The sequence below is a fragment of the Thunnus albacares genome, chromosome 5 (assembly GCF_914725855.1).
Source record: "Thunnus albacares chromosome 5, fThuAlb1.1, whole genome shotgun sequence".
Lineage (NCBI taxonomy): Eukaryota > Metazoa > Chordata > Actinopteri > Scombriformes > Scombridae > Thunnus > Thunnus albacares.
This window is the reverse complement of record NC_058110.1, coordinates 34,351,803-34,379,635: the sequence shown is the minus strand read 5'-3', so window position 1 is coordinate 34,379,635 and position 27,833 is coordinate 34,351,803. Positions and strand designations below refer to the sequence as shown.

At 38.3% G+C, this 27,833-nt stretch overlaps 1 protein-coding gene across 1 annotated transcript; it reads right to left on the bottom strand.

The window, feature by feature from the left end:
- Positions 1-3,279: 3,279 nt before the first annotated feature.
- On the bottom strand, positions 3,280-26,229 carry LOC122981743 (suppressor of tumorigenicity 14 protein homolog). Its single transcript, XM_044350466.1, has 19 exons — positions 25,772-26,229; positions 21,550-21,712; positions 20,832-20,962; positions 20,653-20,723; positions 19,984-20,174; positions 18,658-18,693; positions 18,099-18,327; positions 17,439-17,575; positions 16,200-16,297; positions 15,058-15,158; positions 13,076-13,209; positions 12,793-12,897; positions 11,358-11,465; positions 11,065-11,181; positions 10,816-10,941; positions 9,865-10,048; positions 8,267-8,538; positions 6,762-6,895; positions 3,280-6,024 (listed from the first exon to the last, which is right to left on the bottom strand). Exons 1-19 carry the CDS (start codon positions 25,811-25,813, stop codon positions 5,863-5,865), a joined length of 2,541 nt encoding a protein of 846 aa, XP_044206401.1. The 5' UTR covers positions 25,814-26,229; the 3' UTR covers positions 3,280-5,862.
- Between the last annotated feature and the right edge of the window lie 1,604 nt (positions 26,230-27,833).

The window sequence follows — 27,833 nt, the reverse complement described above, 5'->3', positions numbered from 1 at the left end:
CTCTGAAAGTTTTCCTTGTTCTTTTTACTTTGAAGAGTGGACTTCATATATTCTGCTGCAGCCTGCAGTGGTCTGTGTTTTCTTCTTCGGTGATTTTTTAAGCATTCTAGGTCCCGAATAACTTCTGATGCTCGAAAAAGACCAAAGACAGTTTTCTCTTTCTGAAAATGCCATGACTCCAGTGTCTGAACCACAACAGGTCATCTCCTCCAAACTCAACAACACACTCTCATACTGACCAAGAACAGCAGGAAGAACCTTTTCCTGGACTGTCCACCTGGTCAGACGCAGAGCTTTCAGTGTTTTGTTTTGTCCTGATGTTGTCTGTCCCTCAAATACTGCCTTGACCTTTTCTGACTGGTTACTGAGAGTTACTCATGAACCCACAGTAAAGAGTCATGAATCAAAGGAGACGCGTTACAAACATGTGTGATGAAGTTTTGCACTCCTGTGTACTCCCCAGCTATACTGGCTGCATCATCATACAGTAGGTTTGATCGTGCAATCCAGATATAGAAAGGTTAAACCTGCAGTGAGGAATTTTTGTCTCCCCCTTCTGGAAGTGAGAGTAATTACAAAAACACTGTTGACGTGCTTACATCATAGGCTGCCATAGCCTAACTGCAACTGTTGTGGCTGTAAAACGGTGGATCAATTGTTTTGAGCATCACACAACCCACATGAAATGACTCGTTTCACTATCAGAATCTGATCCATCCGGTCCAATAACATTTGGAAAGTCTAGAAGAGGCACATGATTAAATTATTTTATCCATATTCAAGTTAGCATACCGGAAGTTAGCCAGCTTGGCCGGCAGAAGTCTCTGGTGCTCGGCCCATTGAGCATGCTCAGTATGCATTCATCTGGCCAGAGAGGGAATGTCATACCAGACACCAGATTAAAGACTCTGTATACTGTGAAATACAGAGATTTACCTGGTGCTGCAACCCGGTCTCACAGTCTGCATACAAATAACATGACTTTACACTTTCAAATTGCATGCGAGATTTACTCCTTCCTTCGTAAAGTACCCGGCAATGAAAATGCTGCGTTCTGCACAAACTGCAAGAGTACATTTTCAGTTGGGCACAGTGGAGATGCTGATATAAAACATCATATTCAGACAGCCAAATGTAAACTGTGGTTTCCCTGAGAGCTGAGAGCTCCACAAAAGAAACTCTAACTAAGAGGAAAGACTGCAAAGTGTAAAGTACCCACCAATCATATTAAAGGTAACTTTCTTTAAAGGCTCTCTCTCGGTTTTTGTTATTAACAAAGTGCAACTGTGATTTAATGTTTTGATATTTTAATCTTTGTAAACTGGCGACCAGCTCATGGCATAGCATTAAGGTGTAAGTTAAAGTTATTTTTATGTTATAGCCTATAAAGTTATTTATAGTACACAAAGAGATTTGACCTTGATTTAAAAAAATAAATAAATAAATAAAAAGCTGGCAGAGAATGTGTCACAGTCAGCCAGCTGTCACCCTGCACTTGTGCACACTGACAAATACCTTGGTGGATTTGGGAGACAAAACATAGTTTTTCATCTGCTGAGGTAGTGCCCATGGTGTTGAAAGGTACGCTCAGTAGGTGTGCTAAGCACTGAAATAACTGTCCCCCATCCTTATGGTGTGTGCATCAGCACATACATGTGCATGTGCATTAATGTGCAGTAGACTTAAGGATCCCAGTTGGGGGGTCTGAAAATATGGTCACCCTAGCATATGCCAAAGTCCAATTTTGCATGCAGGTGATACACCAATTTAACGCTGCAATTTTAACCTTTTCGCGTGTCATTTAACGCCATTAGCTAGGTTTAGGCACAAAACTCCATTGGTCAGGTTTAATGTAGGCACAAAAACCACTTGGTTAGGGTTAAGGAAAGATGGTTCGGGTTAAATCAGTAAAATGCGGTAAAAATGTCAAAAATGTCCAGTATGTGACGGTACTCTCCATTAAAATGCATAACCTGACAGTAACATGATAGTAAAAATGTTCAGGTGGTGGTCTCGAGCAGTGGTCTTCTGCTTCTTTGCAGCTTTTTGCCAGCTGATTATCTGTCATCCACCCAGCCCCACTCCTTCTAATAAGCCAAAAATCACCTTATAACATAAAAGAAAGTTTAATGCAGTTTAAAAGTGTCAAGTTGTGTTATTTGTATGCAGATTGAAGAGATTGGGCCGGGTGGTGATAGTCTTAATCAGCACTGTGTGAACTGGATTGGCAAGGGCTTGAATCTAACAGATGTTCATTAAAGTCCCTCACCATAGCTTTAAATCTCAAAAGGAAGTCGATGGCTATTTTTACAATCTCTGCTCCAGTTGTTCCAGGTGCCTCGTACAAGCCAATAAAGACTTGTTGGGAAACAAGGTTGTGGTCTACATACCTATGGCACACTGACAATTGCTCTTTTCCTGTTATGTCTTGAGTGCCATTAAGCTTCACACTTTGGGTCTTCTTAAAAAAGGACCTGATGCCTTCCCACTTTCTCTTTTTAGCAGACGTTATTGGCCACAGTGATAAAATTCGTTGATGTCAAAATTAGCAAACTAACACATAATGCCACGCCTAAAATTCAAATATAAAGTCAATTGACAGGTGGAAGTTATATCCAGCAAAATAAATTGACAAAACAGGAACACAAACAGCAATCCCAGCAATAACAAACTCAGTAGGTATTATTAAGAATTCGCCCGTGGATGTTTTGGGGCAGGGGACCCTATAGCAACAAGCTTAGTTTGTTTGGATGTCTTTAATTCACAAATCACATTAGCATGCACTTCTCAAGTGTAAGAAAGTTTGTATTAGTTCATTTTATGTAGTTCAAAGACAAAAAAGGCGCTTTGTGTGAATGTATTTTTATTCTTTATGAGCTGGCAGTTGCTTCCAAAAGAAAAACAACTTTCCATTCCATCAAAAATAAACACCACCCTTTGAAAGAAAATATGTATCTGTCTATAAATTGACCTTCATATTTGCATTGCTTCGTATTTGCATCATAAGCAGTAATTGACTTAATCTACAGTCATGATTATCTACACCTGAGTCCATTTGCTTGTAGAATTTAGTAAATTATTGTATTTAATTTAAAGACTGATTCTTTCCATTGTAGATTTGGGCCATGCTGTATTCTGAACAAACGTTATCCTCCACTGGTTGTATATTATGTGAGTTTGTTAAGATGCATGTAAAGTTTTTAACATTTAATAAACTGTCTATGAAAGAAAAACTTAAACTACAACTTATGGGGGCTGCAGGCCACATCTACAGAATAATACATCACAGCAGTTTACTTTGTAATCCTTCCACAATGTAAGTATTCTGCCACAGCAAAGAAACCATTCTAATGTTTAGCAACCCACACAAGAAGTATCACCAGGACAAAAACAAGGACAGACAACCCAAACACACCAATGTTGTAAAAAATAAAAGCAGGAACACTGTACAAATAAATACATTCAGCAAAAAACTCATCAAAAGGCGAAGAGCGCAAAAAACAAGTAAAAAAAAGCAAGAAATGTCACAAAAACAGCTGCTTAAATGCAAATTTGCTTCAAACTGAATCCACAATTGGCGCCCCACAGTGGTAAAATAAATAAAGACACACAGACAGATCTGACACTGAGATAAACTGATTCTCACCAAGATCATCCAACTGTTCCACAAACAAAAACTTATATAATTAGAAGATGCTACAATCAAATAAACGTTCTGCACATAACAAAGAAGAGAAAGAAGAAGTGATGAGGGCCAAAAACTGTCTAATGTAGCTCAATAACTGTATTAAATTTTACACTTTTTAAAGGCTGTCAGACACTATGTTTTTTGGCTAACACCAAGTACCAATCTATATTTCTAATATTAAGTGTAAATATGTTTTTTATGAATAAGAGCATTAATTATCATCAAAAAATATTAATATGCAAAAAATTTAGTAGATTTTTTTTACCCGTTGGCCTTTGTCTCTGCTGTCAGCAGAAAATCCGAAAGTTTTTGTTCTGTTTGCTTCAAAAGAGCAGCCCCGTCCTCCTGTTTCTTACTGCTAAATGATTATTTGGCCAGTGCTCTGTCCCTGAGAGCCTCCAGGAACATTTAAGGGTCCCTTCAAGTACCGACAACATGATAAAAAGTTGGTATCATGACAATGTTCTGTGAATCTCTAGAGGATCCAGGACGGTTCCCTGAGGAGCTCCTTCATGCAAGTTTCATGAAACCTGACAGTTATTCTGGATACTTAGAGGTTCTTTTACATGTTTATCTATGTAAAGAGTCTTTGAGTGTCTTTAAAAGCACTGTATAAATAAAATGTATTATTACTATTGCCTTTTAGCAGTGCTTTGGGCTAAATGCTAACATAGGCATGCTAACATGCTCACCATGCTGCTATGCTAGACCATGTTTAGACCATGTCCACACTGAGCCGGCTAAATTGGTAAACGCATCTTTTTCTCTCCATTTTGACCCTCTGCTCCTTCCACAATAAAACAAAGTAGGAAGAAGAGGAAGAAGAAATGTGTTTGAGTTCAGTGTAGTTTTTATGGACTGTAGATCCTGTTCAACACGTTTCTACCAGCTCTGCCAGAAGTGAAGTGTGAAGTGACTGCAGTTATGGAGAAGTTTGATATTAGCCAAAAACACATACTGACCCTGTTTAACCAGAAAACAGACTGATCTTTGAGGACATTTGTAGTTGGAAGGCACTTATACTAAAGAGTTTATTAACATCCCTTATAGCCCTGAGAATATTTTTATCATCATTATTTACAAGACATTCAGCTTCAAGAGAAACATATCATTCATTCATGTTTCATTTAAAAAATGACATAGAAACATAAAAAATAAAAGTTCACATGGAAATATACCCGGTTCCTAAACTGATCAAACTTACAGACACTGGACTCTCTACAGTTTACATTGACACAGTGACTCTGTATAATTATTGAATAATATGCAACTTTTTGTGCTTTTTTCTTTCTTGCAGAAGCAGAGAGCAGCTGTGGTTGCTAATATTTTATTAGCCCTGTTATTTAAGATCTTCATAATCATTAACATTCATTATCTGACACACATTCAAAACATCAAACACTGTACAGTTTTGTTTTCATTGATTTGGTACCACTCTCTACAAAGTCAACCATTAACTTAATAAATAATACGGCTCAGATTTGCACAGATTTACTGAATCTACTGTTGGTGTGACTGATCATAAAGCCTTTACACCAGGTGACGTATCGGAAAGTGGTACCACTATTTTTATATTTCTGTCTCTACTTTTTTGATCTTTCCATTTTTAACTAGTATTTTTCTATGGATAGCAATTAGGGGGGACACAAAACTAAAAATGTTAGCGTAAAGTGCAACTTGTTTTCTCTGTAAATTATAAAGAAGCTTTAAATCTGCTAATGAGGACTTTTAAGTAGTAATAATCTCAAGATAATGAGCTGCTGTGGTGTCATTCATCTCTTTAACTCAGAAGATAGAAATGTGTCCCAGTGCAGAGCAGAAATTAAAATGACTAATGTTGTGTGAATAATGAATAATGTGTTAATATTTTATTTTCATTATTATCTCAAAAGAAGTGAACGATGATCTGTTTCATGGAGCTAAAGAAACATTAGCGCTGACAGCCGCTCTCAGCTTCTGCTTTGTAACATTTTGATCCACAGACACCAAAAACATGACTTTATAAACTTAAAAAAAAAAACCTTAAAAAAGAATGTATAATTCACAGATTCTGCTGTGAATATTAATGTCATATTTTGGCCTGAAAACAGACTTCAATAGAAAAATAAAAACTATCACAGCCCACGTTCACCTCCAGTTATAAATATCCAGAGAGCTCGTCAGCTGCTGTGCTGCTATACGCCGCTGTTCTCCTTTATCCAGCTGCGGTATTTGGTAATCCGGGTGTAGACGCCGGGTTTGTTCCTGCGAGCGCAGCCGTCACCCCAGCTCACCACGCCGGCCAGGAAGACCCGCCCATTAGGGCCGGTGACGGACAGCGGCCCGCCGGAGTCGCCCTGAGAGTCAGAGAGGAGAGTTTCACACTTGATCTGAATTACACTCCTGTAACCTTTCAGTGAAAAACTTTAAGAATTTTATGATTTTATCTACTGTCATGTCTTCATTATGTTCACTAAAGCTCAATTTTACATGATTACAACTGAAAGTTGTTATAAATTGCTGTTATATATACATATCACTGCTGTTTTACTTTCATTTGATTTTCTATTTATTTTACTCTTTTCCTCTTTGTGAATATATTTCAATATTTTTATTGTTGTTTAAACTTCTTCTCTTTATTACTTTATTTTTTATTTGTTAAGCACTTCAAACTGTATTTTGTGCTTTGGATGTTTTACACAGTAAATAAAGTTTATTATTATTATTATCATTATTATTATCATTATTACAATGTTAACACTGCTGGCCCACAAAAATACACTTAAAATAAAACAGATGCCCCTGAAAGGAGCAGTAAACATTACTTTTTTTTTTTTTAATTGACTACAAATGGTTTTATACTATTCTTCACTGCATTGTTACATACTGTATCTTGGGATGTATAATTAGTGTAAAGTACATAAAACTTTAAAAGTTCCTCACACATAAATAGTTTCATGTTTCAGTAATTTCCTAAAAAAAGATGTAAACTGCAGTTTTTAACAAACAAACAGGAGGAAATAGTGCTTTTGTTGGAGACTGTTATCGCTGCTATTATCTCTCATGCCTGTTGTGTGTTAATAACTTGTGTTACCTGACAGGCGTCCACGCCTCCTTTGAGGACTCCGGCACACAGCATCCTGTCAGTGACATCACTCATCAGACTCTTACACACCGTGCTGTTGACGATCCGAACCTCCGCCTTCTGCAGGATCGTCGCAGCGACGCCTGACAGACAAGGTGAAGAAAGCTTTGTCTGAAATTTGTGTCTGATAAGTTTTTTTTTTCCACAAAAAAGTCCAATCAGCTGGTTTACAACTCTTCAAACATCATCTCCTACTTCTCCTCAATATGTCAATATTTTTTCCCTGCTGGACACCAGATGTCTCCTCCTTCACTGTAAAGTCTATCCTTAGTGTTTATGCACTGGAGGCTTCAAGTTTCCATATCACACTTGTGTAAGTTGCATACTGGACCAAAAATTGATTTTTGATGAATTGATAAAGTGTCTCTTGATTAATCAACTAATTGTTGCAGCTTCATACATTTTAAGAACATGAGATTTAAAATTGATCCTGTTTAATTACATTTAAAGTCATACAAAAACCCTGCCAGTCATGCATCAAAGCACACAGGAATCACATGTATGAAAATGTTCCTCTAGTTTAAGGTGGCTCTAATATTTACATCTATAACTCCACAGTCTGATCTATGTGTGTAATGTGTTGGTTGTCTCTCGTAGTGATGAACCTTCAGAGAATTATCAGTGACTCTGAAGCTCCTCTCGGCTTTACAGAGCTTTATAGTGAGTTTCAGCTCATTGTTTATCTGTCCAGCTGCAACTTTACTGTTCTGGTTCACTCTCAGCATCTCATAGCGTCGTTTTCAGAGAAAAAGCTGTAAAGAGTCACTGTACACGACCTGCTCAGCACCAAACAGCAAACAGACACAGTTAGCTGTAGACTAGCTGGTGAACATAGTGGAGCATTTGGCAGCTAAAGAGCCAGATATTTCCCTCAGGAGTTGGTAGAGAGTAAAAACTGGAGGTGCTGGAGGTGGAGCTAGTTTACACTACTTTATCTACAGTTAGCTAGTTTAGTCCAGTGGTTCCCAACCTAGGGGTCGGGCCCCTCCAAAGGGTCAGCAGATAAATCTGAGGGGTGGTGAGATGATTAATGGGAGAGGAAAGAAGAAAAAACAAAGTTCTGATACACAAATCTGTTTTCAGTTTTTGGACTTTTTCTCTAATCTTTGATTTTTTGCTGAAATATTGGATCATTTGAACATTTATTGAAATGAAAGCATGTGAGAAGTTTAGAGGGAAAAATCACTATTTGGTGGAGCTGTTAACAACTCATAGACATGTGAAATGTGACCCCGACTACACACTGCTTTTTGTAAGACGTCAAAAGACAAAAAGGTTGTAAACCACTGGTTTCATCTTTAAGTATAAAGCAGCATCACATGGAAATACTCAAGTAAAGTACAAGTACCTCAAAACTGTACTAAAGTACAGTACTTGAGTGAATGTACTTAATGTTACTTTGCATCACTGGATAATTCTCTTTGAGAAAAATCAAAGGTGTGTTTTTAACCCACCTCCCTCTCTGGTGGCTCCCCAGCCGGTGATCCACGCCTCTCGGCCTGCTGGGAAGTCGTATGTGGGGGAGGGCAGGCAGATGGGCCAGACGTTCTGGTTGAGGGTGACATCAGAGTCCAGCTCCATCAGGGCGATGTCGTTGTCGTAGGTTAGCGGGTTGTAGTTCGGGTGGGCGATGATCCGCTTCAGGTTCCTCCTCACCGTCCACTCGTTGGTTTGACTCTGCACGTGCAGCCCCAGCAAGGCCTGCCACTGGTCAGCCCGGGAGTACCTGTGACAACACAACACTCGAGAGGTCAGAGGTCACATCTGCAGGAAGTAACAGAATAACTTTACTATATTATAGACTTCTATTATTAGAAAATGTGAGTTCAGTCTTGAATATTTAAAGCTCTTATATACATGCAGAGTCAGTAATAGTAACCACTTTATGCTTTAAGTATTATTAAAGGAATATTCCACCCAAAATGTATTTTGAAAGGTGGCTATAAAAGTTTGTAACTTCCTGTTTGGTGTTAGAAGGCAGATGTCGTTGGTTTTAATTCAAAGCAGTTGAAAAATTACACTTCTTTAGTGTATATCTGTATGAATAAATATTTTTTTCTGTAATCTTTTATGTCCTTCTTATTTTACTACCTGACCTGCCTAATACTGTTTTCATTGATCAATCGACAATAAATCATTACTCTTCCTATAATGTCAGAAATCATGATGAACGCACAGAACAAGTAATCAGACTTCCTCACTTGATCAAAACTAGTCTGTTTGTAATGAAATGAAATGGAGAATCACAAGTTACTCTAAACTCTGAACACACGATTTGCGAGTGAAAGTTAGTGTGTGAATGTGAAAATGTATTTAGAATTTGTTTGACTCTCAGTTCAGACACTGAGGTTGACAAAGTGTACGGATCCGCTGAGCTCTGACGCTAATAATCATTAGCAAAGCTGAGTGTAGAAAAGCTTCAGCTCCATCCAGATCCATTATTTAATCTTATAAACTTAATATTTTTGAATCAGGACCTTCCCCATTTGGTAGCTACAGCTGTTATTACATGTCAGATATATATTTAAACACCATTTAGGTAAATATAAGTAGGAGATCAGAGTCTGTGTTGGCAGATAGTCAATATTACTACCAACAATAAGCTGCATGTTAGTCCATCTCTCAGTGTTAAGTGAAGCCGTCTGAGGATGAACACAAAACTGCATTTACACAAATAACATCTGTGTTCTTTCACTTTGGTTTGCCAGAGTGATTATTTCAGAGCTTTTTTATGAAAAGTCACATTCATACATTTATCCTGAAGTGCAGAACAGACGCAGTTTTCACCACGACTTGGCGATGATTATGTTTCATCATTTATCGACTTTCATGATCAAATCATGTTGCCAATTTACATGGTTTTGTTTAAATTAATTATCTTGTTAAAATGAATGATTCCAAGCAAATTGCAACATTTTTGTTTTATGTGTGTGAATCATTTTGAATTAGTGTTCACACTCGTTACTGACAGTGTAGAAAGAGTTTGTTTATGTCACAGGTTGGTCTGATGAATTTCTCTCTTCTCTATCAGCTCAGAGGAAGGAGCTCCTACTTGTCTGGTCCGTTGTCCTGGACGCAGTGGGCGGCGGTCAGCAGCCAGCGGCGGCTCAACACGGACGCCCCACACACGTGACCTTTGCCCCTGATGTGGAGGCTGACCTGCCAGGGCCACTCGCCCTCCCGGGACGCCTGACCGCCAACGATACGAGAGCTCCGGTACGGCCTCGTCCCGCACTCTGAAAACACACCATGATAATGCACAGTTAGTGATATAAACCACACACACTTATTACCGCTGACACCACAGAGCAGCCAGCGGTGTGTTTGTATGGAAGTTTATAGATGACAAAAGACAATAAACACATTCTGGTTTCTGTTCAGTCTACAGGACGACATTTGAGAGCTTGCAGAACAGAATCATGAGCTTAACAGATGCTTTGAGCCTGAAAGAGGGTTTGTGTGACCATGTTTGAGTCATCAATAATAATAATAATAATTATAATAATAATAAGTTATGAAGTGCTTTACATAAAATTACAAAACACAATTAAACGATAAGTAATAGATAAAATTAAAATGATAAAATACAACAAAAGATAATAAAACAAATAGTAAAACAAATAAAAAGCAAGTCTAAAATAGTGAGTTTTTAAAAGTGACTTAAAAGAAGACAATGTGTTCACGTCCCTGATCTCTTCTGACAGGTTGTTGCACACCTGAGGGGCCCGGACAGAAAAGGCCCCATCACCTTTAGTTTTAAGGTTTGACTGAGGAATGACCCACCAGAGGGTCTCAGGTTGCATCCAGGCTCATAGAGGGTCAGTTATATATCTAGGAGTTAACCCTCTACATGCTTTAAAAGTGATTACAGTTTTAAAATCCACTCTAAGACAGACTGGGAGCCAATGAGGTGAATCTGGTTCTGCTCTTATAAATCTGTGTCTGCACACTTTCAAATGTGTTTGATATCGTTTAAATTTTTTGTTGTGTGTGTCAAACGTACCGCAGTCTTCCTCATCGGAGCCGTCCTCACAGTCCTGCTCTCCGTCACACTCCGGGTTCAGTTTGCTGATGCAGCGTCCGTTCTTGCAGCGGAAGGTGAACTCAGAACACTGCTGCAGCACCAGAGCTGAACGACGGGAGAGACACAACGTCAGTGCTAACACGTGTTTGTGTGTGTTAGTGTGTTTGTGTGTGTCTATTTAATATAAACGAGTGTCAGTGACATGAAGGTTCAGCGTTTGTTTCTTACATTTTTCACATTTAGACTCATCAGATCCATCGGAGCAGTCGTCTCTCCCGTTACATCTCAGATTCTCCGGGATGCAACGTCCGGTTCTGCAGGAAAACTGTCCCGGTTTGCATTTTCCTATAAAAGGAAGAGAATTGAAACAACAGTGAGATCTTCACTTATGGAACAGTTTATAACCTGAAGAGACACCATGTGTGCAGACGCCTTCTTATCTTTTAATAAACTCAGCTCTGTATTCAGCGGTCTGAGGTGTTTGGTCTTTGCTTCTGTAAGTTCAGTTCAGTCTGACTCACCGCAGTTTTCCTCGTCTGTGTTGTCTCCGCAGTCGTCAAACCCGTCACACTGCCAGAACTTGGGTTTACAGCGGCTGTTCTTACACCTCATCTGAGACACTTCACACTCTGAGCGGAAATATGAAGAAGAACATGTTATAATATTTTCTGACTTCTGTACTCTGCCTGTGTCTCTGAGTTCCTTCTGAAGACGTAAATCTTGAAAAACAGCTCACAAATCTATAGTTTCAGGTTTAAAAAAGGCTGAGTCATTTCCTTAAACAGCTGGTCACTGTAGCTTTAATCAAACAGGAAGAAATTGCATTTGTTGGGAACTATTTTCAGCGGCGGATTAATCCACATTCGGTACTCTGATGAGTATTTCTGGCACATTTCTAGGTGTGATTTCAGAAACTACTATTTTCAGGGTGAAAAAATGAAATTACAGGCTCAAAACAAAATATCCTGTTATATATATATATTTTGTTTTCTGTACAGTGTGACGTCCCTCTCGCCTTCTGCCTTCTTCTTGTGAGAGTGGTTTGGCTTCCTGGCTCAGGAGCCAATAGGAAGAGTTGGAGATGACATCAGGAAACGAACTACAGCTGAGTATTTTAAGACTCAGTCTATTTAAGTGGCTTGTTAACCTCTCTCTCCTCTTCCTCCAGTTAAGGTTTTGTTTGTATGCATCTCACACCACACTCATCACTAACATTATATAAATTTTAAGTTGATAATAAATGTGATTTTAGGAACTTTAGTCATGTGTGGTTCCATTTTTTGTCACTGACATTGGGACCAATTTGAGACAAAAGGGATGTGGTTCAACTGTAATTTATCAAATTAAAACCCACATATTGAATCTTATCAGGTTTAACTTTTGCAGTAACTAAAATCTAAAATAACTCAAAGATGTCTGATCAGCTTTTGTTGTCTGAGAAGAAGAAACTCGACAGTTTTTAATGTCGAGGAGCTGAAAATGAGCCGAGCAGCATCATATATGAAATGTACGTTGAGTTAACAGCTGCAGCTGCTGATTCACAACTATGAAGCTGAAGAGATTCACATGTTGATCTGATCTGAATCAAAGTTTAAAGGGCGACGACGCTATCTGCATTCTTTTCAAGGTTGGTCAGATGGAAAAGCCCCCTACAGCGACACACAGTCTACTGGTAGTCCTACAGCGATGTTACAGAGTGATGCGTCTTTACTCACAAACAATCTTTGTGTGAATACAGACAGCTGCTGCAGAGACGCATCAACCAGACAACACACTGACTCTATTTCATTAGCGTTAATTATCTACAACTGATCTAAAAGCTGTTTTCTATTTATCTTTGCTAATTAAAAAGAGTGAGGAGAGATTAAAGCTTTGGTAAGAGATTCATTAGCATCTGAAGTAAATCTGGGTTAATCTGGTGCAAATATGCATTGACAGTCAGTGTTTTGGACTCACTGCAGTTGTCCTCGTCGGTGCCGTCTCCACAGTCGTTCCAGCCGTCACACTGCAGAGTCTTGTTGATGCACAGGTTGTTGGTGCACTGGAACTGTCCCGGACAAGCTGATCAATGACATGACAAACAGTCAGACACTTCACACAAAATGCGCTTTACCATTTGTAATGACGGAAGCAAATTCAAACTAAAAACTGATGGCATGCTTTAGAAAGTAGCCACAGTGTGTAGTTATCGGGTTAAAACACACCAACGACTGTGAAAAGGATAATAAAGAGGTCTTACGGTTATTTGGGACAAAGGCTTCGTACTCGGCGATGAAACCTTGATCAACGTAAGACGAGTCCGAGTTGAATCTGACGGTGATCATGTTGCTTCTAGTGGTGACCACGGTGCTTTCTGGCTTACTGCCGCAAAGTCTAGAAGACAGAGAGACAGGACGGTAATACAGTCACACAGAGTGGTTCTATTGATTGATACAGAACAATAAACATTGACCTTAAGAGCAGCATCGTTACTGTACCAACCAACTGTAGACAAGTCACTAAACCTGCAGTCTTAACTTAAAAAGTTAAATCTAAAATCATCATCAGAAAATGAGATTCATACGTAGTAGTGTGTCAGTTTCATAAATGAAAAAGTCACAATTCTCATGTATTTAGTACTCAAGCTTGTCTCTCTGGTCTCTTCCAGGTCATTTCAGGTCATCATCATTCAACATTATCATGTCCAAGTCGATGGGTTCACCAACCAGCAGCTCCCACATCTTGAGGCTGAAATATCTTAAAGTACCACTGACAGCTGCTAGCTGCTCCAACAGATTCTCATTCCAAAAGCCTCAACTTCTCTCTAGAAATATTAAGTCAATCATTGTTTTCAGTGAATCATTATGGTCTCAATCTCTAAATTCAGGTCCTCTAATAAGTGTGATGTTGGTCATTTTGGGAATTATTGCTCCATTAATAAGATTTGAAGACTTATAGTAGCTTTGATGTCTGCTGTGTGGGTCTTGATTGACAGCTGTGATTGACGGTTGGCTCACCTGCTGCTCTCCCCGGCTCCAGGACTCACACTGAGTCAGATTATTGTTGCAATGTTTCACTAAATTTAATGTTACTTCATTATGATACCTGCCCTGTTAGCACAGTTTAGCTAAGGTAGCTAACATTAGCCCAAGTGTGCAGCACTCGGTGTTCCCTGTAAGCTAACATTAGCTTGGGTCTGAGGTAGCGGGGCGTGTTTCCAAAGCCTGAAAGGCAACACCCCAAACTCCTTGTCTGGAAGGTCCTGACTCCAAATGGAAAAGATGGCACCAACCATAAGTTGCAACTCTTGGCTTCAAACTGGCTCCAATGCAAACCAATGGGTGACATCACACCTCACTACGTCCATCTTTATATACAAGACAGGGTTCACTCGAACGCCCTTCTTTGATCATTCTTAACCCTTTAAGTATTAAGGTCAAGTCGAACTGAATGAGCTCTGTCAGTGACACGGTGGGCTCGTCCGAGTCTCTGAGGACTTTTCTAAGCCATCGGGTTTGTGTCAGAGTCATGGAGGACTGATCTGAGTCACCATGGTCATACCAAAATTATTACAAGACTTGTTTGTCTTGACCTGGGACTTCTGACTTGAAAGTTCTTGTTGCTGACATGGGCATTGTACTCTTGACTATGGACTTGCCTGTCTTGACTAGGAACTTGTTTGTCTTGACTTGTGAACTGATCTGGGACTTCCTGGTCTTGACCAGGGACAAGACCAGTCATGAGTTGACTCGTGGCTTCATAGCCAAGACTTCAAACTTACTTCTGATTCTCAGAGCTACAACTCTGTACCGTCGCTGTGAGTCAGAGATTCATTAAGGGTTTGACTTGAAACTTGTTGGTGTTGCTTTGGGACTTGACTTGTGACATGTTGGTCTTGACTTGGGATTTGACTCAATAAGACTTGACACTAACTTGTGACTTACAAAGCAATGATTTGGTCTCGTCTCAGTGAGTCAGTGATTCATTAAGATCATAACTGTCTAACGCCACGTTCAAGTTTATCGTATCCCTGCAGCTGCAGTCATATTTGAACCACTTTCATTGTGCTTCAAGTCACTGAATATGTGGTGATAACTAACTGAATTATCATATTTGAGTCACATGTCATTAACTCACCACAGTCACTTCAGTCTCAAACCGTCAGTATTCAAGTCTGACCACGAATGAAAGAGAAGAATCAGAAGGTATTAAAACCAAGAGCAAACTGAACTGCAGACTGACCTCTGACCGTTGATGTCAACATGATCCTTCAGACATTTGTTACTGTTTTGTCCCAGGGAGAATTTCTTGAACTGAACTTTGACAAACTTTTCCTTCGGGACCTGAAAAAGACAAAAAAACAAAGACAAAAGATAATTATGAATATATATCACTGATCTGAGTTTTTATGAAATTTAACGGAATAATGTGCAAATTCAGGCGTTTTTTAAAGATGTAAAGTGATTTCCCACTGAGAAACACTGTGTTTGTTTACATTAATTAGTCGACCTGGTGCCTGTTTTCTGTTGATGATAGTAAATTCATATTTTAAATCAACTGTGTAATCTAAGAACCATATTTCCAACATTTCTAAATATATTTTTTAAATAAAATGGTCAGCAGTTTTAAAAATCAGGTTAAAAATCATCCTGGTTTCTCTAAATTGAACATTTGTGATGGAGAGATTGACATTTGCTTTAAGAGTAAAGACAGTTTTGACAAATGTTGGAAAGGATGGATCGAGTCTGTCACAACATTTAGATCATATTTTCAGTAAAACGGTGTCAGTTGTTCAGTAACGCCTCTGGTTCTCTGCTACAATCAGTTAAGTTGGATAATTGATCTATAAGGACAAACTTTTGATTGCTTAGCCTCTTTTTTCCTTTTCTCATTGTTTGAATTCTGTTTTATTAACAATCGTTACATTTAAAATATTTTCTGCCCAAAAAGCAGTCATGTCTGCGATATAAATGAGTCCAAACACAACATTATTATCAACTTCATTATTATTTTGGCTAAGTTCAATATTCATGGGAGCAAATGCAATAAGGTTGAGTTCTGCTTTATTTCTTGTAAAAAATAAACTCAACAACATGTATATAATGTGTGTTTTTTACTACTGTTTCAACTGTTCTGATATTATCTCTGACATCTTCACTTCCTTCCTTTTCTGAATGTGTTTTGTCTGCGTCCTGAATAAAGTTCTGAAGGATAAAAAGATAAAATCTCGTCAAGTAACCAAACAGGTCAAGTTGTAGCTTAAAGTAGAATGAATGGTTGATAATGTGAAACATTTAATGAGTTGTTACTGTATCATTTAGCAGATCACAGATCACATGATCAACCTGAGAGAACTGAGAGTGTTTATATTTGAAGAGACTGACCTGGATGTCCCAGACACACGAGGTTCTTGGAGGATAGTTGGAGGGGAAGAAAGGTGAGGAGAAGATGCCTTTATCTCCCGTCAGTTTACCTCCACACTCTGAACAACAAGACAGACAGTTCACACTCGAGTCAGCCTCCATTAACCGATTATTAACATCACATGAAGCTGATAGTAGAGAGGTTCCACTAATCTCCCTCTGATGCTAAAATGATCCCTGAAACTGGAGACGTAACCTCAGAAAAAGAGACTAAGATGAATAAATATTATGAAACTTAATGCAAAGTCAGAAAAATCACAATCATCATTTCATATTTTAAATCTTACTTTCACTTTTTAAACAAATGAACTAGAGCCGAACTAGAGCTGCAACAGTCAGTCAATTAATCGATTATTCGATTGACAGAAAATTATTCAGCAGATATTTTGATAGAAAATAGGGGTTGTTTGTTTGTTTTTCTTTAAAAAAAAATTGCTTAAATTCTCTGATTCCAGTTTATTTTCTGGTTTCTTCAGTCGTCTCTGACAGTTAACTGAATGTTTTTGGATTGTAGACATTTGAAGACGTCATCCTGAGTTTTGGGAAACAGAAATCGACATTTTTCACCATTTTCTGACATTTTATAGATGAAATGAATTGATTAATTGAGAAAATAATAAACAAATTAATTGATAATGAAAATAATTATTAGTTGCAGTGCTGAATTGAACACGCCTGCAAATAGGTTAATTTTTTTAATTATTATTATTACCTGTTTTCAATAAAAATCAAATCATTTGATGAATCAATCAATCATTGGGTTATAAATTGCCAGAAAATGGTGACAAATGTTCATCACAGTTCCCAGAAGCCCACTGAGACGTCTTCAGATATTTTGTCTCGTCTCATCAAGAATCAAAAACCCCAAATTATTCAGTTTCCTCAAACATCAGACAAAGAAAAGAGAGAAAGAGAGAAACTGGGAAATTTGGGGAATTTTTTGCTTGAAAAATAACAAGTAACAATCTCGAAATTAATAAAAAATAAATGTAGATTAATTTTCTATCAACTAATCAATTCATTAACTAATATTTTCAGCTCTGACTGAGAAGAAGTGAAATCATGACACATAACTTAAAGTTTAAAACAAGTAAAATTATCAAACAGCAGTTCAGCATTTTGTGCATTTTTAGACTGATGTTATAGAGGGATGCATCTGACGAAGAACTGTTACTGTTCTGAGAGTATTTTCTGTCGTACTCGGTTCGGTCAGAGGGATCTGGGAGTAGTTGGCTCTGAAGCCGGGGAAGTTCTTCTCCTCGCTGGTAACCAGAGTCAGCAACATGACGTTCCGAGAGGACAGGAAGGACAGGGAGCCATGAGGATACCCACACTGTCTGAGAGACACAAACGCAACGCCGTCAGTCCCTGTGACTGCTGGGAGCAGTAAATAACTAACAAGTGCTTCAAAATTCTACTTTCTATTCCACTACAACTATTGAACAGCTTTAGTTACTTTTCAGGCATCAAGACAAACTGGTGAGTCACTTTTAACTGAAGCAGCTGGATCAGCTGATAGCTGCACAATCTGATGTTTGTTAATGTGTTTTTATGGTGATGGTTGATCTTCATCTCTCTGATATTCAAATGTATATTCAGACTGTGTTGGTGTCGTCGCTCAGGCTGCTGTTTTCTGACTGCAGATATGAATATTCAGGACTACTCTGCGTTGATGGCTCCGGGACTTTGCTTTATTGCAGATATATCTGTATATATATTAATGCTTTTTGCGCTGTTAACATATTTAAAGCTTCATTTTGAGTTCTCTCTTTGAATTATTCGATATGAGATGCTTTGATTCACTACTTGGACAATCCACTGTTTCCATTAAAAACGAGTCTGTCTGTGTGTGTGTCTCACTCTGTCAGGGCGCGGTGCTCTATGGGAGCCAGGGTGTCGTAGATCTTGATGAAGTCCTGCTGACAGTCGTCCTCCAGGATCAGAGTGTGGAAGTCCAGCTGGACTCGGTGGCCGGGGTCGGCCCGCAGCCGCCACTGCAGGAAGACGTTGGGCGGGTACGAAGAGTCTGGGAACCCCGGAGACTGGACGATTCCAGCTTTACTGACGTGGATGTTGAAAGACTTCTTCACTGAAAATACAATAAATCAGGTGTCAACTATTACAATAACTCACAGCACAACATTAAAACAGAGAACAAGCTTTTTTATCGACACACATCTGTTTTAAAATTTGTTTTTCAAGATAAGTTTTGGAGCCTTGTGGAATATTTCATCAAACTGCCAAAATACTTTCAAACAAACTGTGTTAAGATACATTCTGTGTGATACCACCTGATAAAAAGAGTCAAATTTCAATACAGTTACAACTTTAAAGGTAGAGAGGACTTGATACAATTCTTTTCAAGAATTCCCAAAAAGAAAAAACATCTAACTCTCATCAATAAGAGTTAAATTCTTACCAACTAATGTAGTCCTCATCATGCGTGGATCTATAGCTGTGAGCAGAAACATAAACGGAAAAAAAAAAATGTTTATTTAAACTCAACTAAACTGCACAGTTTTGCTCAAAAGTTGCATTTTCACTCTTTCACAGTAACTATATGATAACAAGTCATCATATAGTTCAAATATCTCTTCTCTGGTGAGATTATGAGAGACAGATTGTGGATGATGTGACGCTGCCATCTACTGGTCACTGATGGTCTGAACACTGGGAGACATTTATTCATGTGTCTCAGAGAAGAATGACATCATTCTGACAGATTGAATAGATTTATACTGCCACACATTGTCTAAACCAGCTTTAGTTCACCTTTTAAATTGAACAGCTGCTAAAATCACCAGTGAATTACAACATTATATTTTAGCTTTGAAAGCTAAAAACACGACAGAGCAGCAGTTTCTCAGCCTCACTGATCATTACTCAGTAAGAGAAGGTACTTAAAACGGTTTATTACAACATGGATGTTATTTTATAGTTTTGTCCATCATGTCTGTTAGTTATGAGACCTGAGATCATCGTGACATCACAACAACAGAGTCCTGGATGTTTGTTTCCTGTTTTATTGTCTGTTTCTTGTTTGTAATGACGTCACTGTCTTCACTGAACCTGAAGAGCATCATTTTATTATCATTGATAGAAAAGATGGACAAAACTTATATTTTAAACATTTCACCTAATCGATTAGTTGCAGACTATTAAATTAATCGCCAACTATTTTTGATAATCGATTAATTGTTTTGAGTCATTTTTTAAGAAAAACAAATGTCCAAATTCTCTGATTCAGCTTCTTAAATATGAATATTTTCTGGTTTCTTTAGTCTCTGTGACAGTAAACTGAACATCTTTGACTTGTGGACAAAACAAAACATCTGAAGACGTCAGATTAGTGTTTTGGGAAACACTGATCAACATTTTTCTGACATTTAATGGACAAAACAACTAATCGATTAATCAAGAAAAGAATCAACAGATCGATAATGAAAATAATGGCTAGTTGCAGCTCTAAAACTATTTAATTATTCTTTAAGCTAATATGCCAAAAAATCTCCTGGTTTCAGCTTCTATGATGTGATGATTTAATGCTTTTATTTATATCTTCGTCACTGCAAACTGATGATCTTTGGGTTTTTTTTTTTGATTGTTATCAGACACAATAAAACATTTAAAGATGTCATCTTTGACTTTACAAAATGATCACGGGCTTTTTTCACTAATTTCTGACATTTTATCAATAAAACTACTTCTGTCCTGTAGTGGATGTTGAGTCACTGGGCTGTCAAACCTCGTGAGAGGATGTTGTTGACGTTGAGAGTGTTGGTGGGTTTCAGCAGCAGGCGTCCCTGTCGACCCTGCTGACTTCCTGCCGGCGCCTCCAGAGACTCGATGGCTTCGTCCAGTGAAGCCTGCTGAGGGACTGGGAGGTCGAACTCTGACTGGTAGTAAGCCACCACGTTGTCGCCGCTGTCTCCCTCACTGCAGCAGCAGAAACACGGTCAGACGAGGATGTTTTACTCAATGTTCTACACAGTAATCTTCAAATAGTGCAGAAAGAACCAGACCTTTATTTGAAACAGGTTTATATTAGAGGCAGGTCTTTGTTTCTAATCCTTTGTTTTATATTTGATCATATTTTAGTGAGAAACTTCCTGTTTTCTGATCTTTCTGCAGATATTTCACATCAGAAGCTTCCAGCAGCGTAACAGCAGGATACAGTTCCAATAACTGATGTCAACGCTCGTTTAAAGCTGCTACTTCAATAATAACCAGCGGCACATCCAGCATGAAAAAACACATAAAAGCTGCTTGCTAATGAACTTTTATACTCTGATTAATTCCAGTTGTTTCAGTACACTTCCTACAGTAATTACATGTAATTTACCAGCTAAACAAAACAGGATTTAGTGTTTATTTACTGTTTAAATGAATGATGTTCATGTTGACGGATTCGTACCTGAAGGCCTGAACTGTGGAGCCTGTGAAGTATTTTTGCAGCACTGAGTTTTTGGAGTACATGAGTTTCAGCTGAAAGATAAAAAGGTCGCAAATTAAAATCTGTCCAGCGTCACAACAATCACCTCGACGAACACAAAGCAGAGGAAGAAACGTTACAGCTCAGGTGTGACGTCTCACCTGCTGCCTGACCAGAGAGGCCAAGTTAGAGAACTGAGGACTGTTTGGGTCTTCATACGCCGCCATGAAGTGCTGGTTATTGATTCCCATCGAGCCGATGTAGACTCTCTTCACTCTGACGTCCCTACGCACTGAAGACACACGGACATGTTACAGCGAAGACTTTGGCACTAAAAAGACTGTAACGTTGAAAGATATCTACTTGACGCTGAAGCTTCATATTAGCTTCAGATAAACTTTTAAATACATTTTTGCACAGAAGGAGGACTGTGGATTTTGTCCTCCATCACTTCCATTGTAAGGTCATTATGAAGGGATCTTCTAATGGTCAGTATGAACAGGAGGAATGATTACAGCAAGAAAAACAGCTTTAATGTTCATTTGGGATCATGTTTGTCCGTCCTCCTCTGCTGCTCTTCCCCGTTAAAGGCAGAGAAGGCCTGGATGTGATGAAGTACAGAGACAAAACAATGAAACATATCACCTGCTAACAGTTTCTGGCTGCAACATTTACTAAAACTTTCTATTTGTCTCACCAGCATAAGTAAAAACCTTCATATCAGTCTATTGTTTGCCTGCAGCATCATGTTCATCTACAGTTACTGTTATCACCAGGCTCTGCTATGTGGTGAGACTGGAGGCAGCCTGCAGACATGTGAAATCTGATCACATGATGTCTGTTTCCCCTTTTGTTGTATAAATGTTAAAATGATCTCACAGTGGAAGTGCCAGACCAGCAGTCCGGTCAGCAGAGCCAGAGCGGCGGCCGACAGCAGCAGGCCGACTCCGATCCACAGCTTCTTCCTGCGGCCGGATTTCTTCTCCAGCTGTTTGGAGTCTGAGGCCGGCAGGAACTGAAGCGTCGTGTCCCAGTCGATGTCCTGCAGAGAGAGAGCAGATGATCAGAGTCAAGAAACACTCAGTGACTCTGTCGACTGTGGAAACATCAACACTTCGATGAGAGGAAACAAAACGCTGACAGATCAGCAGTTTTTAATCGGGACTATTCCTTCGGTTTATATAATTATCTTTAGCAGAACTTTTCTTTGCTAATTTGAGTGAAACAGCCCTTTAAACTTCCACTACATGCTGCTCCAGGAAATCTCTGATTGTACAGAAGAAACAACTTATCTTAATGTGATGATGATGCATTACTACATTAATACATTATTTTGTTAGAGCTGTAATGATTAGTTGATTAATCAATCGACATGTGAATAAAAATGTGAATATTTTCTGGTTTCTTTAATTTTCTATGTCAGTAAAAAAAATAATCTTTGTTATTTTTGCGGTTGCATCTTGTTTCAGAGAACAGTGATCAACATTTGTCACCATTTTTTGAACAAATATCTGATTGATTAATCAAGAAAATAATCGACAGATTAACTGATAATGAAAATAATTATTATCTGCATCCTGAATTACAAAGATATAAAACAGAGAAAAGCAGGAAATCACACTGGAGAAGCTGGAACCAGCAACGTTTGACATTTTTAGTTAAAAATGATTAATTGTTCGATAATTAAAACATGAATTTTCTGTCGATCAACAATCAATGAATGGTTGCAGCTCTACCTCTGCACGGCCTCATGCTTTAGTAATGACTCAGTCTCGTCATTCTGGTCAGATCTGTTTTCTGGTTCTTTCATCTGATACCAGTTTTAAACTGAGTTTCATTCAAACGTTCCTCTGTTGTGTGTTTAGACATTTAACACTTGAGAACTTTGGTTTCTTTTGTTTCATGTTTTAATGAGTGATTTGTGGAGAACAGGCAGCTCAGTCTGTGTGAACCTGTCAAACTGTGTGAAAGTGAAAGTTGACTGGAATGCTTTTAGTGCTGCTGATTCGCCGCGCGGCGCGTCAGCATGTTGTGTCCTGCCTTCAACAACAACAACAGACCTGATCCGCACCTCCACACCTCCCCTGCTGTGTGACGTCAAACTGTCAGAACCGGGTTTCTCTGGAAAGACGAAACAACTCCCAACAACTCAGAAACCGGCCGACGAGCCAGTCAGCAGTTCCTTTAGGTCAGAGGTCAAACCTGACAGCATGAGTTCAGCCAACAAATAGCCTCAATGCTAACAGCTAACGGCTAAAACAATGACTTGTTTTTTACATTTTCAACACAGATGCATAAAACTGTGTGTGTGTGTGTGTGTGTGTGTGTGTGTGTGTGTGTGTATGTGTGTGTGTGTGTGTGTGTATGTGTGTGCGCACAAAGCCAGAAATATGCAGGCACATTCTTTTCATCTGATTCATAAAGCCGTGTGTACACATTGCTCTGTTTTATAAATCTCACTCATTGTGGGATCCAGGCTCACACAGACTGAACTCCACTCCCACACTTATCCAAAAATATATTTAAACACAACTTTAATCAGCAGTTTTAATCAGAAGTTCTCGACATGCTGCCTGCTCCACCTGTCAGTGAAACTAACAGGAGAGAGGAAGTGCAGTGTTCTCCAACAGCATTAATACATCACATGGTCTGTAAACCATCATCATCATCATCATCATCATTATTATTATTACACATCAGAAATGTGATCAGTTTGTAGCTCATATTGAAACTGATATTACAGGATGAGTCACAACTACGGATAAAATAAAAAAAACATATGAACAGAGAAGTAAAACGATGCCTCTTGTGTAAATTGAAACAATGATAAAGTAATTAAATCAATATTAAGTTTATAAACTGTGGTGGAAATAGAAAGATGAATTCAGAGAGAAAGTTATCTGTCAGAGTTTTAGTGCAATAAACAAAGTTGACATTTGCAAATGTGCATCTCCCATCAGGCTGAAGAGATACTGCATGAAGTTCAGTGTCAGTATTTGTTCATACAGACGCATTTGTGTGACAATCGTCACGAATTTGTCACCTTCACAGGTTTCCTGTAAGTCATTCACCATCTCTCTCTGGACTCTCTCTGAGTTTCTCTCAATCTTCCGATGATTAGGAGTTGAAAGCTGAATCCTTATCTGTCTTTCCTCCCTCAGAACTTTCCCTCTCTGTCTAATGAGCAGCTCACCTGTGATGTTACCTGTTGGGAACATTTTCACACAGGAAGCAGACAGATGATGTGCTTTTGGCTTTAAGGCAGTAAAACGTGATCTGAAGACAATAACAGACGCAAATAAGTTTCCATTTCATAAACACGCCTTTGTTTGGTATTTTATGGATTGTTGTGTAGACGCATAAATATCCCGATCAGTGCAGCCGGTTATCAACCTAAATATTGTTTTATTATTTAGATTCCGTCTCTCAGCTTATTTTTCCACCTTATAATAAAACCTGCAGCTGTTTATACATCTGGACCCTGGAGAGGCTGATGTTGGACCATCTCAGACCTCAGATGAGCTCATCTCTGCACCTGCTGCTCCTCAGTGCTGGAAGATTCTTTAATTAAGTTATCTACCAATACAGCAGTTTAACAATACTCCATTACAAGTAAAAGTCCTGCATGAAAAATCCTACTGCAGTAAAAGTACATAAGTATTATGAGCTTGATGTAGTTAAAGTATTGCAGTAAAAGTACATAAGTATTATGAGCTTGATGTAGTTAAAGTATTGCAGTAAAAGTACATAAGTATTATGAGCTTGATGTAGTTAAAGTATTGCAGTAAAAGTACATAAGTATTATGAGCTTGATGTAGTTAAAGTATTGCAGTAAAAGTACATAAGTATTATGAGCTTGATGTAGTTAAAGTATTGCAGTAAAAGTACATAAGTATTATGAGCTTGATGTAGTTAAAGTATTGCAGTAAAAGTACATAAGTATTATGAGCTTGATGTAGTTAAAGTATTGCAGTAAAAGTACATAAGTATTATGAGCTTGATGTAGTTAAAGTATTGCAGTAAAAGTACATAAGTATTATGAGCTTGATGTAGTTAAAGTATTGCAGTAAAAGTAGTGGTTTGGTCCCTCTGACTGATATATTATTATATATGACATCATTAGATTATTAATAGTGAAGCATCAGTGTTAGAGCAGCATGTTACTGTTGTAGCTGCTGGAGGTGGAGCTAGTTTACACTACTTTATATACAGTTAGCTAGTTTAGTCCAGTGGTTCCCAACCTAGGGGTCGGGCCCCTCTAAAGGGTCAGCAGATAAATCTGAGGGGTGGTGAGATGATTAATGGGAGAGGAAAGAAGAAAAAACAAAGTTCTGATACACAAATCTGTTTTCAGTTTTTGGACTTTTTCTCTAATCTTTGATCTTTGCTGAAATATTGGATCATTTGAACATTTATTGAAATGAAAGCATGTGAGAAGTTTAGAGGGAAAAATCACTATTTGGTGGAGCTGTTAACAACTCATAGACATGTGAAATGTGACCCCGACTACACACTGCTTTTTGTAAGACGTCAAAAGACAAAAAGGTTGGAAACCACTGGTTTCATCTTTAACAATGTGTTGTATTTTAAAAGCTTGTTATATTATCCATTGTGTCAAATCTTCATCTGAAAAGTAACTAAAGCTGTCAAATAAATGTAGTGGAGTAGAAAGTACAATATTTCCCTCTGAGATGTAGAAAGTAGCATCACATGGAAATACTCAAGTAAAGTACAAGTACCTCAAAACTGTACTTAAGTACAGTACTTGAGACACACATTAGATATATGAAGCATTACAAAATATATAGTGTATAAAACCATTAGAAACTGACTCAGTGTGCTGTAGAAACCAGTACAGACAACAGAAACCAGTACAGACAACAGAAACCAGTACAGTCTGGACTGAAAACCACCTCAACCCTTGAACACCTGAGGTCATGATGATGATCAGGATTATTATTTATGCATTAATTATTATTATTTTTAAAGGACCCATTATGTTTCCCCCGTTTGTTTTCTATCTTTAATCTCAGGTGATACTGACAAACCTGTACAGGCTGTGACGTCACGTTGAGGTTACTATTACAGGTGTTGGACTCACCTGCCTCGGGCTGAATTTAAGTCCTGAATCCAGTGAATCCATGTTGACTTCAGGTCCCTGCTGATGAATGTTGTCTTTCTTTTTTTTATTATTCCTTATTCTTCGGTTCGTGTTCCGGTTGAGCGTCTCTCTGCTGCCATCACTGTCCCGCTGACATGGCGACCACAGGTGAGCAGCGGCAGGTGTGTGTGTGTGTGTGTGTGTGTGTGTGCGGCAGGTAGAAGCGGAAAAAACAACTTTAAAAGCTGTTTAGTTGAGTTTAAAGTGACGCAGTAACTGCAGGAGTCGTTACTGTTACCGGTCAGAGCGGGTTCAAACACGTTTAAACGGGTTAATACCGGAGGAGTCACACCGACAGGTATGGCGACAAGAAAGAGGAAACCGGCGACAGAAGATCAGAGAGACAGCAGAGGTACACACACACACACCTGACGCTCCCATCATCCACTGCGCGACGGAAAAAAAACTTGTTTTTTTTTACTTTATTAACAACAGCTTAATGACAAGTTAATAGAAAGACCAAAAGTCTTTATATAAACATCCGTTTATAATGACTTTATGTATAAAGACATTATAAATAAGCTCCTATTTTATTTATCATCACTTTTAATACGTATGTAATATGTGATACTGCACCTGTTCACGAGAACACATTACTTATCTATAGGTTATGGATATATAGATATATATCTTATATAAACACAGATCTGGTGGAACAAGCTTCAGGACTCTTACATCAAACAGTTTTAACACTAGAATATTTAAGATTCTGTTGGATGATGTTCAATATGATGAATCCTCCTGTTTCTCTTAATGTGTCTGTTTTCTTCTTGTGTAACTGTATTTATATCAGTCTTTTTCTTTGTGTTCTTTTGTATTTTATAAGTCATTTGTCTTGTGTTTATGTTGTATTAATGTTTGATATAAGACTGTTGGTTTTACACTTTTGTTATATGACTAGTTTGGTTGTGTATTTCTGTATTTTTGTTGAAAATGATTCAACATGGACACAATCAGATGTTGATGTACGTCATAGATCATCATGACTGATGTGTTTCAGCCCTGCTTCTCTGTTTATCAAACTGTATTTGCTGTTTTATTTATTTATTTTTCATATTCATATTTGATTTATATTTCTTCTCTTTTCTATCAATGTATGTATGTCAATGTACATATGAAGTAAACTTAATAATAATAAAGTCCTTCAAACAAAAAAACATGAAAAGAGTGATAATAAAAAATGGAAAATATTTGGATTTAAGAAACTGGAACCAGTGAGGTGCTTTATGTGTGTGTCAATAATGACAAAATGTGCAAGTAAAACATTAAATTTATGTTCTCTCTGTGTTCAATTGTTTCTAATTGAACATAATTGAACTCTACGATAATTTAAATGATTTTTCAAGTTTATTTAAAGGACGGGTTCACAATTTATCAAGTGTGTCTTAAACCAACAGTCAGGAGCCCAAATGAACAGTGAAACCTGTTTTTCTTGCTGTAATCATTCCTCCTGTTCATACTGACCATTAGAAGATCCCTTCAGAATGCACTTCTGTGTAAACATATATTATAACATATTTAAAAGTTTATCTGAAGCTAATATGAAGCTTCAAGGAGGCCATCAGGGAAGTGGTCGTTTGCTGTGGTCTCAGCGTCAGACCAACATGTGTGTATAAATCAAGGTGTGTGTTGAGTGCTGGGTGGCTGTAACTGTCTGTCAGTCTGTTTATAGGACAGTAAGAAAAACAGCAGCATCAGTTGTTTCAGTAAATTCCCCAAAACAATATGTGTATGTTTAAGTGACGGCGCTATCTAGTGGCCGTAGGGATTATGACTCTTGTCTGTCAGGAGCAAAGTAGGAAATCAGGCGACGTTATCATGTTATTATTATTAGAAAGTGAACTGATGGTGTAAATCAGTGTTTGGGGGTTTGGTTGGACCAGATGGAGGTGCAGGGATTTGGGCCTAGCAGGTCTCCAACGATACCTGAAGCTCACCTGGACCCCACCAATCCAGTTCAGTGTTCAAGGTTTATAAAAAGACATTATTATTTTCAGAGTAG